Source organism: Mobula birostris, chromosome 8 (assembly GCF_030028105.1).
Source record: "Mobula birostris isolate sMobBir1 chromosome 8, sMobBir1.hap1, whole genome shotgun sequence".
Taxonomy (NCBI): domain Eukaryota; kingdom Metazoa; phylum Chordata; class Chondrichthyes; order Myliobatiformes; family Myliobatidae; genus Mobula; species Mobula birostris.
This window is the reverse complement of record NC_092377.1, coordinates 164681194-164693200: the sequence shown is the minus strand read 5'-3', so window position 1 is coordinate 164693200 and position 12007 is coordinate 164681194. Positions and strand designations below refer to the sequence as shown.

The following is a 12007-nucleotide window of genomic DNA, read 5'->3' as shown; positions in this document are numbered from 1 at the left end:
AAAACCTTCCTCTAATATCCCCCTTGAACTTCCCACCCCTTACCTTAAAGCCATGTCCTCTTGTATTGAGCAGTGGTGCCCCGAGGAAGAGGCGCTGGCTATCCACTCTATCTATTCCTCTTATTATCCTGTACACCTCTGTCATGTCTCCTCTCATCCTCCTTCTCTCCAAAGAGTAAAGCCCTAGCTCCCTTAATCTCTGATCATAATGCATACTCTCTAAACCAGGGAGCATCCTGTTAAGTCTCCTCTGAACCCTTTCCAATGCTTCCACATCTTTCCTATAGTGAGGCGACCAGAACTGGACACAGTACTCCAAGTGTGGCCTAACCAGAGTTTTATAGAGCTGCATCATTACATCGCAACTCTTAAACTCTATCCCTCGACTTATGAAACTAACACCCCATAAGCTTTCTTAACTACCCTATCCACCTGTGAGGCAACTTTCAGGGATCTGTGGACATGTACCCCCAGATCCCTCTGCTCCTCCACACTACCAAGTATCCTGCCATTTACTTTGTACTCTGCCTTGGAGTTTGTCCTTCCAAAGTGCACCACCTCACACTTCTCCGGGTTGAACTCCATCTGCCACTTCTCAGCCCACTTCTGCATCCTATCAATGTCTCTCTGCAATCTTTGACAATCCTCTACACGATCTACAACACCACCAACCTTTGTGTCATCTGCAAACTTGCCAACCCTCCCCTCTACCCCCACATCCATGTCGTTAATAAAAATCACGAAAAGTAGAGGTCCCAGAACAGATCCTTGTGGGACACCACTAGTCACAATCCTCCAATCTGAATGTACTCCCTCCACCACGACCCTCTGCCTTCTGCAGGCAAGCCAATTCTGAATCCATCTGACCAAACTTCTCTGGATCCCATGCCTTCTGACTTTCTGAATAAGCCTACCGTGTGGAACCTTGTCAAATGCCTTACTAAAATCCATATAGATCACATCCACTGCACTACCCTCATCTATATGCCTGGTCACCTCCTCAAAGAACTCTATCAGGCTTGTTAGACACGATCTGCCCTTCACAAAGCCATGCTGACTGTTCCTGATCAGACCATGGTTCTCTAAATGCCCATAGATCCTGTCTCTGAGAATCTTTTCCAACAACTTTCCCACCACAGACGTAAGGCTCACTATCCCTACTACCTTTTTTGAACAAGGGGACCACATTCGCCTCCCTCTAATCCGCTGGTACCATTCCTGTGGACAATGAGAACATAAAGATCCTAGCCAGAGGCTCAGCAATCTCTTCCCTCGCCTCGTGGAGCAGCCTGGGAAATATTCCGTCAGGCCCCGGGGACTTATCCATCCTAATGTATTTTAACTTATTTCCTGGCATAATTTTACATATTACTATTTAACTATTTATGGTTTTATTACTATTTATTATTTACAGTGCAACCGTAACAAAAACCAATTTCCCCCGGGATCAATAAAGTATGACTATGACTATGACTAACAACTCCAACCCTCCTCTCCCTTGATATCAACATGCTCCAGAACATCAACCTCACTCATATTGTCCTCACCATCATCAAGTTCCCTCTCATTGGTGAATACCGAAGAGAAGTATTCATTGAAGACCTCGCTCACTTCCACAGCCTCCAGGCACATCTTCCCACCTTTATCTCTAATCAGTCCTACCTTCACTCCTGTCATCCTATTTTTCTTCACGTAATAGAAGAATGCCTTGGGGTTTTCCTTTACCCTACTCGCCAAGGCCTTCTCATGCCCCCTGTTTGCTCTTCTCAGCCCCTTCTTAAGCTCCTTTCTTGCTTCCCTATATTCCTCAATAGACCCACTTGATCCTTGCTTCCTAAACCTCATGTATGCTGCCTTCTTCCATCTGACTAGGTTTTCCACCTCACTTGTCACCCATGTACCATTTCCCGTGCTGTACCCTTGTCACACAAAACTCCGAATGTCCACTCCATCTGTACCTCTCATAATTCTATAAACTTCTGTCAAGTTTCCCTTTGGCCTCTGATAGAATAGAGAAAGCAACTCAAGTTTGTCCTAACTCTTCTTGCAATCTAGGCAGCATCTTGATGAAACCCTTAGGAAACAGAAGAAGTGATGGTGACTACAAACACAATGGAACAGGGCAGTGAGCAAGATCACAACTGCCTCAGGCCAATCAGTTGAGGAACTGCTGTCCCACCAACAGCAGAAGAAGACATTCCCTGTATCAGAAACAGAACCTACTATCATGGAAGTTGCTTATTGAGCTCTCCCCGCCCCCCACCAACGTTGCCAAAGCTCCTTTATCCAGCAATCTACATGCCCCAACCTCCCTTCTCTAAGATGCATCTCACAAGAAAGTCTTTGCTGTTCCCTCTAGCCGAGGGTCTGGCAGCAAACCCCTGGCTTTACTCCAGCTCCATTGAACTGCTGTGGTGCTCCCATCACCTGCATCTCCTCCAAAGCCTCCACACCCTGTCTGGAGCAGAGCAGCCGATCCTCAGAATCAGAATCAGCTTTATCATCACTGATGTATGTCATGAAATTAGTTTGTTTGGCAGCAGCAGTACAAGAGCGATACACAAAAATATTACTAGAAAGTTACAAGAAATATAATGAATAAATTGTGTAAAATGAGAGCAAAATAGAGTTTCATGGACTGTTCAGAAATCTGACAGCACTAATCAAAGTTTTACATACAGTAGCAGAAACCTGACTTCTTGACCTTTGAACCCAATGTCCTGATCAAGGATGGCAAGATGGCCACATGTCCAGAGCCCTCATTTAGAATCTCTTCGATGTTGTGAGAGTTTTTGCCTCCACCACCTCCTCAGGCAGTGCAGACTTGACTCCAACCTTACCCAAACGGAAGAGTTCTTCCTCAAACTCTTCCTTCTAAAACTCTCTTTCTGGCCCCAAGCTCTAGACTCCTCAGCCACGAGAAAAGTCTCCCTGCATCTACACCATCTATGACTCCCTTAAGTTGTAAACCTGTGTCAGGTCTCCCACCCCATGCCTCCTCCATTCCTGGAAAAATGCCCAGTGTATCCCGTCTCTCCTCAAAGTCAAAGTCAAAGTAAATTTATTACCGAACTACATATATGTCACCATCCTCTACCTTGAGACTTATTTTCTTGCAGGCATTCACAGGAAAATGAAATACAATAGAGTTAAGAACAACTATAAACAACAAAGACTGACAGACAACTCATGTGCAAAAGAAGACATTTGTGCAAATAATAAAGAAGTAAATAAATAATACCGAGAACATGGGTTATAGAACCCCTGAAAGTGAGTGTATAGCAGAGGTTTTTAACCTGGAGTCCACGAACCCCTCGGGAGTCCGTGGACAGTTTCCAAGGGGTCTGTGAACTTGGAATGGAAAATATTTGTGGTTTTATTTTCACTAACCTCCAACTCAAATTTAGCGATTCCTTCACTTATGAATGTAAGCAACAAACCACAGTAGTATTAGCAGTTCCGGTGATTTTGTCACCTATAGAAATCACAGATCGTTTCGTATCACACTACAGTTGTTACAGATATCTCAAGATATCGTGTACAGCACACTCACCACTACTTGTTATTTAATACTTTGGTAAAGGAGCACATACAATGTCACAATTTTTAAAAAAAAAATATTTTGTTAACTGTATTTCAATATAATTGGTTTCCTTAGTAACCCTATGTCCTTTATTTTATATATTTAAACATATGATTCTGAGAAGGGTCTTGGGCTTCACCAATCTTCAAAAGGTCCATGGCACAAAAAAGTTTAAGAACCCATGGTCTGCAGGTTTTTGAGTCAGTCCAGCATTGAGGTCAGTGAAGTTATCCACACTGGTTCATGAACCTGAAGGTTAAAAGGTAATAACTGTTCCTGAACCTGGTGGTGCGGGACCTGATGGTTAAGGGGTAATAACTGTTCCTGAACCTGGTGGTGTGGGACCTGATGGTTGAGGGGTAATAACTGTTCCTGAACCTGGTGGTGTGGGACCTGATGGTTGAGGGTAATAACTGTTCCTGAACCTGGTGTTGTGGGACCTGATGGTTGTAGGGTAATAACTGTTCCTGAACCTGGTGGTGTGGGACCTGATGGTTGAGGGGTAATAACTGTTCCTGAACCTGGTGATGTGGGACCTGATGGTTGTAGGATAATAACTGTTCCTGAACCTGGTGGTGTGGGACCTGATGGTTGAGGGGTAATAATTGTTCCTGAACCTGGTGGTGTGGGACCTGATGGTTGAGGGGTAATAACTGTTCCTGAACCTGGTGGTGTGGTACCTGATGGTTGAGGGGTAATAACTGTTCCTGAACCTGGTGGTGTGGGACCTGATGATTGAGGGGTAATAACTGCTCCTGAACCTGGTGGTGTGGGACCTGATGGTTGAGGGGTAATAACTGCTCCTGAACCTGGTGGTGTGGGACCTGATGGTTGAGGGGTAATAACTGTTCCTGAACCTGGTGTTGTGGGACCTGATGGTTGTAGGGTAATAGCTTCCTAAACCTGGTAGTGTGGGACCTAAGGCTCCTGTGCCTCTTTCCTACTGACAGCGGTGAGAAGAGGGCATGGCTGTACATGGTAGAAGGTCTTGGTAGAGACATGAACTTGGCAGGGTTGGCCAGCATTTAATTGCCCAACGATGGTGGTCTGCAGACTGGCCAAGGGCCAACTGAATCTCACTTTTGATTCTTATGCTGGCAAGGGGCAGGTTCCTGGATTCAGATGGTGGTCACCTCGTGGAGAATGGGATAATGTCTCTGGTCAGTGGAGAACCTGTTGTCTAAGGGTCTCAGCAGGCCAGGCAACGTCTATGAAGGGAAGTATTTCCCCCCTTAGATGCTGCCTGACCTACTGAGTTCCTCCAGCATTATGTGTGCTTTGCTGAAGATGTCTGGAATCTCACTTTGTCTGTTCCTACCCAGCAGGCGAATTGCACGGCCATCCACCAGGCCGGGTACTGCTCCTTCAGTGAGGACTGCGGCAAGAACCCGCAGGTGAGCAACAACCTACTCCCGGCCAGGGTGCCCTGTGTATATAATGGGCCGGCCCTCAACTTGACTGGGAGTCACCTGTCCCTGCTGAGGAAGGTGTGCCCCATGCTCTACACCGGAAGCTCCAGCACCCGGGCATGCTGTGCCACCAAGCAGCTGAAGATGCTGGAGCAGAGTCTGTCCCTCTCCAAGGCGCTGCTGGTCCGCTGCCCCTCCTGCGTGCAGAACTTCATCAACCTCCACTGCCAGAACACGTGCAGCCCCAACCAAAGCCTCCACATCGAGGTCAGCAGGACCTTCATGTCCAACGTGTCGGGGCTGCTGCGCCCGGCGGTGCTCGAGTACCGGTGTTACTACCAGCGGCAGTTCGCGGACGGGGCCTTCGACTCCTGCAAGAACGTGCGGATCCCGGCCACCGGCGGCTACGCCATCTCGCCCATGTGCGGCAAGTACGGCGCGGCGCTCTGTACCACCCAGCGCTGGCTCGACTTCCAGGGGGACTCCAGCAACGGCCTGGCCCCCTTCGACATCGACTTCGTGCTGCTGGCCGCCAACGCGACGAGGCCCGGCGGCGGCTTCGTGCCCTACGACGGCCACTCCTGGAGGTGCAACGAGTCCACGTCCAGCCACGGCCAGGCCTGTTCCTGCCAGGACTGCCCGGCCTCCTGCCCACCCATCCCGGGCCCGCCGCCGCCCCCGGCCCCCTGGAAGATCGGAAGCCTCCCCGGCTCCTTGGTGGTTTGCATCGCCGTCTTCTGTTCTCTGACCGCCCTCTTCGCCCTCTACCTGACTCTCCGCTGGGCGCGGAGGAGCCGGCTGGCGGGCAAGGCTTCCCCGGCGGCCCTGGCCGAAGGGGACTGCGCCTACAGGGTAAGCCAGGTCACCCAAGGGTGGGTGGCCGACGCCTTCAGGCGCTGGGGGACGATGGTGGCGCGACACCCGCTGCTGGTCATCGGCGCCTCGGTGGCCGCCGTGGTGGTGCTCTCGGCCGGCCTGACCTACATCACGCTGACCACCGATCCGGTGCAGCTGTGGTCGGCGCCCAACAGCCGCGCCCGGCGGGAGAAAGACTTCCACGACGCCAACTTCGGCCCCTTCTTCCGCACCGATCAGGTCATTATCACCGTGAGCAACCGGTCGGACTACACCTACGAGTCGGTGCTGTTCGGCAAAAACAAGTTCTCGGGCATCTTCGACAAGGGCATCCTCCTGGAACTGCTGGACTTCCAGACCAGGCTGCAGAACATCCAGGTGTGGTCCGAAAAGGCCCAGAGGAACGTCAGCCTCAAGGACTTCTGCTTCGCACCGCTCAACCCTTACAATCCGGGCTCCAGCGACTGCGCCGTGAACAGCCTCCTCCAGTACTTCCAGAACAACAGGAGCAGGATCAACGCCGTGGCCCAGCAGACTGTAGCCGGCAGGAACGGCACCGTGGACTGGCGGGACCATTTCCTCTACTGTGTTAAGTAGGTACCTGGGTCACAGCTTGGGTTCGGGTCACAGGTGGGGAGAGGGCCATGGCTGGAAGGGGTTAAAGCTGGAGGGTGGGTCACAACTGGAGTAGGGCACAGCTGGAGAATGAAACACATCTGGATTGGCGGGCAGCTGGAGCGCAGGGCACAGCAGGGGAAGGGTATTGCAGTGAATGGGATGCCCAGAAAGTGAGAACGGGACACAATTGGCTTGAGGCTGGGGAACATCTGGAGAGCGACACACATCAAAGTTGCTGGTGAACGCAGCAGGCCAGGCAGCATCTCTAGGAAGAGGTACAGTCGACGTTTCAGGCCGAGACCCTTCGTCAGGACTGACTGAAGGCAGAGACAGTAAGATCTGGAGAGTCGGCTTTCTGCCCTTACCTTGGTCCCGTCAAATCAGCTGATGAAAGTGCAAAGGTCAGGCACTTTTCCTGTTCCTTCAAGTCTGGCTCTTGGCAGGAGCTATCCAGTAGCCCCCTTCTGTCGACTCGGTATTTACCTGATCCCTGTTTGGACATCCCTACTATCACTCACCCTCAGAGGCTGCAACCTGGACATCATTCCCCCTTCTTCCGGCCAGTAACTGTGAATCTGTTCCCATCAATTGCAGACTCATCTGCTGCACAGCTTTTATTTAGCGTGCCAAACCCCAATGCTCTGTTGAAACTTCCCCAAGCCATTTCTGTTCCAAACACAACCTCCCATTCCAGCAGGGACAAAGCCTTTCATTGGCTGTCCTGTTCACCGCCTGGACGCGGTACCGGTGCCTGAACTGGTGCTGTGGTAATTGGATTTTTATTCTCACATTTACCAAGGTACAGTGGAGCAACTTTGTTTGCATGTTATCTATAGGCCGACCTTAAAACGTGGGTATGTTGAGGTGCTACAAAGGGGAAAGCCAGAATAAAATGCAGAACATTGTGGAAATACAAGAGATTCCGTAGATGCTGGAAATCTTGATCAACACAGCTACTGCCCCCAAGACTTCTGCACAGTACCAGAGTAATTTTATATCTTGCACTGTACTGCTGCAAACAAAAAAACTAATTTCATGACATATGTGAGTGATGATAAACCTGATTCTGATGTGAGTCTCTGTTGTGGACTGAGAGTGGGAAGGGGGTAGGGAGAGGGGGAATCATGGTTGGGAAAAGGGGAGGGGAGAAGGGAGGGAGTGGGAAGCACCAGAGAGACATTCTGTAATGATCAATAAGCCAATAGCTTGGAACCAAATGACCTTGCCTGGTGACTCACAGCTGGGTGTGTGTGCACCCACGCTAATCCCCACCTCTGGCACTCCTCTGCCATCTGTCCCCCACCCCTCCACCCTTGCTTTTCCCAATATCCTTTGCTCCTGTCAGACCTACAAACCCACTCTCTGCCCCACATTGACAAATACAGTACTGTGTAAAGTCTCAGGCACCCTCCCTATATATACTGTATGTGCCTAAGACTTTTGCACAGTACTGTATTAAATGCTGGAGGAACTCAGCAGGTCAGGCAGCATCCATGGGGAGGAGTAAACAGTTGCATTTTGCACCAAGACATCCTGTTGAAGGGTCTTGGCCCTGTTCATTTCCCTCCTTAGATGCTGCCTGACCTGCTGAGATCCTCCAGCATGTTGTAGTTGGTACAGAATATAGTGTTAGATTTGCAGTTCACATCTTGCTCTGCCTTTGATAATAACTTTACTCACCTCAACCCTGAACTGATTCCACAAATTATGGACTCACATTCAGATCAAGTTCTCAATATTATTTATTCATTCATCTATTCAGTCATTATTTATCTATTTTGTATTTGCATATTTGTCTTATTTTGCACTTTGGCTCTCTGTCAGTCATGGATTCTGTTGTATTTCTTTGTTCTACTGTGAATGCCTGCAATAGAATGCATCTCAGGGTAGTATGTGGTGACATATACACAGTATTTTGGTAGTAAATTTACTTTGAGCTTTGAAATCTCGGCTTCTTTCTTCACTTCCTATCCCCACCCACCCATAGATGGACTTTCATTCCCCTCCATAGATGCTGCCTGACCTGCTGGGTTCCTCCAGCATTGTGTGTGTGTGTGTTGCTAAAGATTTCCGGCACCCGGACAATCTCTTGTGTCTCTGCAGTCTGTGTTCCTTTTTAACTACTTTGACGTGCTTGCATGTGGAGTGATCTGTCAGGGTGGTATGCGAATGAGCTTTTGACTGTACCTCAGTACATGTGACCGCACTAAGAGGTAGCGATTCTGTTGGCTGCAGTGGCTCCCTGCGAGTGAGAATGTCTTTCTTTCTGCAGCTCTCCTCTGTCATTCAAGGACAATACAGAGATGGGTTTGAGCTGCATGGCCGATTACGGTGCGCCCGTCTTTCCATTCTTGGCGGTTGGTGGATACTCAGGTAAGATTTTCAGTGGCCTGTTTTGCCTTGGGCTCAGTCAGCATGAAAAGCAGGCCCTTTGGCCCGTCAAATCCATGCTGACCATTAAACACCAGTTTCATAGGACGATAAGGCAGGTTACGGGGAGAAGTCAGGAGAATGGGGGAGGAGGGGAGTAATAAATAAACCGTGATGGAATGACGGAACAGACTCGATGGGCCAAATGGCCTAATTCTGCTTCTGCTGTCTTATGGCCTTACCATCTAATCTGTCCCTCAGTCTCTGTGCTTCAATTTGTTGATACTCTGCTAAGGGATAGTCTCAGCCCCACATTACTTTATTCACCCCAGTTAAGACCCCACTAAACTTCCTCCATTCCAAAGCTGACATCAAGCCTTCTTTGGAGGTTCTGTGTAAACCCGTGAGCTCTACACGGGGCCGCAGGTATATGGGACCTACCAGCCCTTTGCAGGTCCCAACTGCAGGTAGCCCACAATTCCCACTTGGAAATATACCCCAGTTACTTTAGCCCCGCAGGGTCTGCCCGAGCAGCAGTGTTTCAGTATTTTCATCACAGCGGCTGAACGCGGCCTTCGCAAGAACAGCCCGCCCAAGCCTCAACATGTCGCATTAATGAATTACAAAAAATGATCAATATGTTCAGGAAACTTGTAGTTCTGTGGGGAAAAAGTAGCTGAGGAATGTGGAGAGGAGAGTGGAATAGTTGGAAATGAGAAATGGATGCCCGGGTCTGATGAAACCACAACACGTAGGAGCAGAATTAGGCAATTTGGCACACTGAGTCGGTCTGTTACGGCTGATTTATTGTTCCCTCAGTCCCATCCTCCTGCCTCCTCCCCATACAGCGCCATGGTGGCGTAGCGTAGCAGTTGGCGCGATGCTATTGGGAGCATGGAGTGTCGGAGTTCAGAGGTCAATGCCTGCGCCGTCCCCTGTGACCGCGTGGGTTTCCTCTGAGCGTTCCGGTTTCCTCCCACAGTCCAAAGACCGGTTAGTGGGTTAATCGGCCATTGTAAATTTCGCTGTGATTAGGCTAGTGGGTTGCTAGGCGTGGCTCGTTGGGCCAGAGGGCCGATTTGGTGCTGTGTCTCTAAATATGTAAATAAACAACCTTTGTCACCCAGACTAATCAAGAACCTATCACCCTCTGCTTTAAATATACCCAATGAGCTGGCCACCCCTGTCTGTGGCAGTAAATTCCACAGATTCACCACCCTCTGGCAAAAGAAATTCCTCCTCAATCTTACTGAAGCTGCTCCCCAGAATAATTGGTTTAATTCCTGGGATCATTCCCACTCAGAAAACCGCCTTTCTGCTGATTTAACAAAGCCTGGAAAATCCCGGGGGATTTTGCTGAGCCTACCTGGCATGTAACTTCCCCTTCAGTTTATCCCCTGGAAATGTTGAGCCTCTGGCATTTGGGACAGCGTTATGGTCACTCCAGCATTCTACTTTAACCTCTGCTTTGTCGTCTGACAGGTGAAGATTTCTCCCAAGCCCAAGCACTCATCATGACATTCTCTCTAAACAGCTACAGTCGCGACGATCCCAAATTCGAATTTACGTTGCTCTGGGAGAAAGAATACTTAAAAATTCTACAACAGTACAAGCAGAACAAATCCATCAGTTTCAACTTTGTCTACATGTCAGAGGTATGGTATCTCCAAAGTCTCAACCCTGTCAAATTCTTTTAAGTTGAAGTTTATTGTCATCTAACCCTACACATGTATACAGCTAAACGAAACTAAGATCCTCAGGACCCACGGTGTGAAACACTATACGAGCACAACAACTTTACTCTCAACACGGATGAGACTAAAGAGATGATTGTGGACTTTAGGAAGGTACAGGCTGACCACTCCCCTCTGCATATCACCGGCTTCTCCTTAGAAAGAGTCAGGAGCACCACGTTTCTTGGACTGTACATCATAAATGATCTCACCTGGTCCCTCAACACCTCCTCTGTAGTCAGGAGGTACAACATACAGCACATAAAATAGTATTAATACAATACATGAACAGATAAAAAAGTATTCTGCAGATGTTTTCTCTGTAGCACCGGAGACTGAGGGGAGATCTGATACAGGTTTATAAGATTATGAGATGAATGGATAGAGTGGGCAGAGAGTATCTGTTTCCCAGGGTTGAAGTATCTACAACCTGAGCTTTGAAGGAGAGAGAGAGTAGGTTCAAGGGGGATGTGAGGGGTAAGTTTTTTACTCAGAGAGTGGTGAACGCCTGGAATGTGCTGCCTGTTATGGTGGTAGAGGTAAGTACCTACATTAGAGGCTTTTAAGAGACGTTTGGATAGGAACATGGGTGTGAGGAAGATCGAGGATATGGACATGGTGTAGGTGGGAGGGATTAGTGTTTGGGTGTTTTTGATTTGCTTTTTAGTCGGTCCAGCACAACACTGTGGGCCAAATGGCCTGTTCCTGTTCTGTACTCTTGTATGTTCTCTGTACAATTTGACACAAAGCGTATATACGACATGTAGTTAAACTGAACTGTGGTAGTCAAATCCAGATAAAGTCACTCACAGACCGTATGAGTACAAACTCTTTATTCAAAACACCCGGGGCTTACTCAGATAGTTGCTCAAAACAGGAACAGTCTGTCTGTGACTATTCCTGCCTCATCCACCAACTAACTCACAATTCCCCTTACAGAAGAGATATAGTGTTCAGATACCCCCACACATACCAAGCTGCAGTCAGACCTATCTATTGCTTGACAGTACCGAGAGACAAATTACAGACTAGGTATAATGGACAGAACATACACAGAACAGGCTGGTCTTATCACTGCGCATGACTGCACGAAGAAGCAAAGACCTTGAAACACTGTCTAACTCCGAGAAGAAATGTGGCTCAGCGTGGCTTAGCACATCTGTTGATCATCAGCAATTTCTTTCAGAAATAACAGGCTGCTATTCTTTAACTAATGTGTTAAGCCTTTTACATGCTTTATCAGAACCTCTTGACCATGTCCCCATGCTTTTATGCATTGAGTTGCTGGCACATGATTGGCTGATTAGATATTTGCATTAACGAGCAGGTGTACAGGTGTACCAGATAATGTGGCCAGTATAATACTCTCTTCACTCAGTCTGCGGACACATTGACCATCCTGAGACGACGCTCCTCTGTGAGACCTGAATAGAAGTGTA

The 12007-nt window shown here is 48.6% G+C and overlaps 1 protein-coding gene across 1 annotated transcript in view; it reads left to right on the top strand.

The window, feature by feature from the left end:
• Positions 1-12007, top strand: part of npc1l1 (NPC1-like 1) — an 81507-nt gene that overhangs the window by 8572 nt on the left and 60928 nt on the right. Inside the window, exons 2-4 of the mRNA XM_072267263.1 lie at positions 4909-6440; positions 8738-8838; positions 10318-10490. Coding sequence (XP_072123364.1) covers positions 4909-6440; positions 8738-8838; positions 10318-10490 — 1806 coding nt within the window. The remainder of the gene's footprint in view (positions 1-4908; positions 6441-8737; positions 8839-10317; positions 10491-12007) is intronic.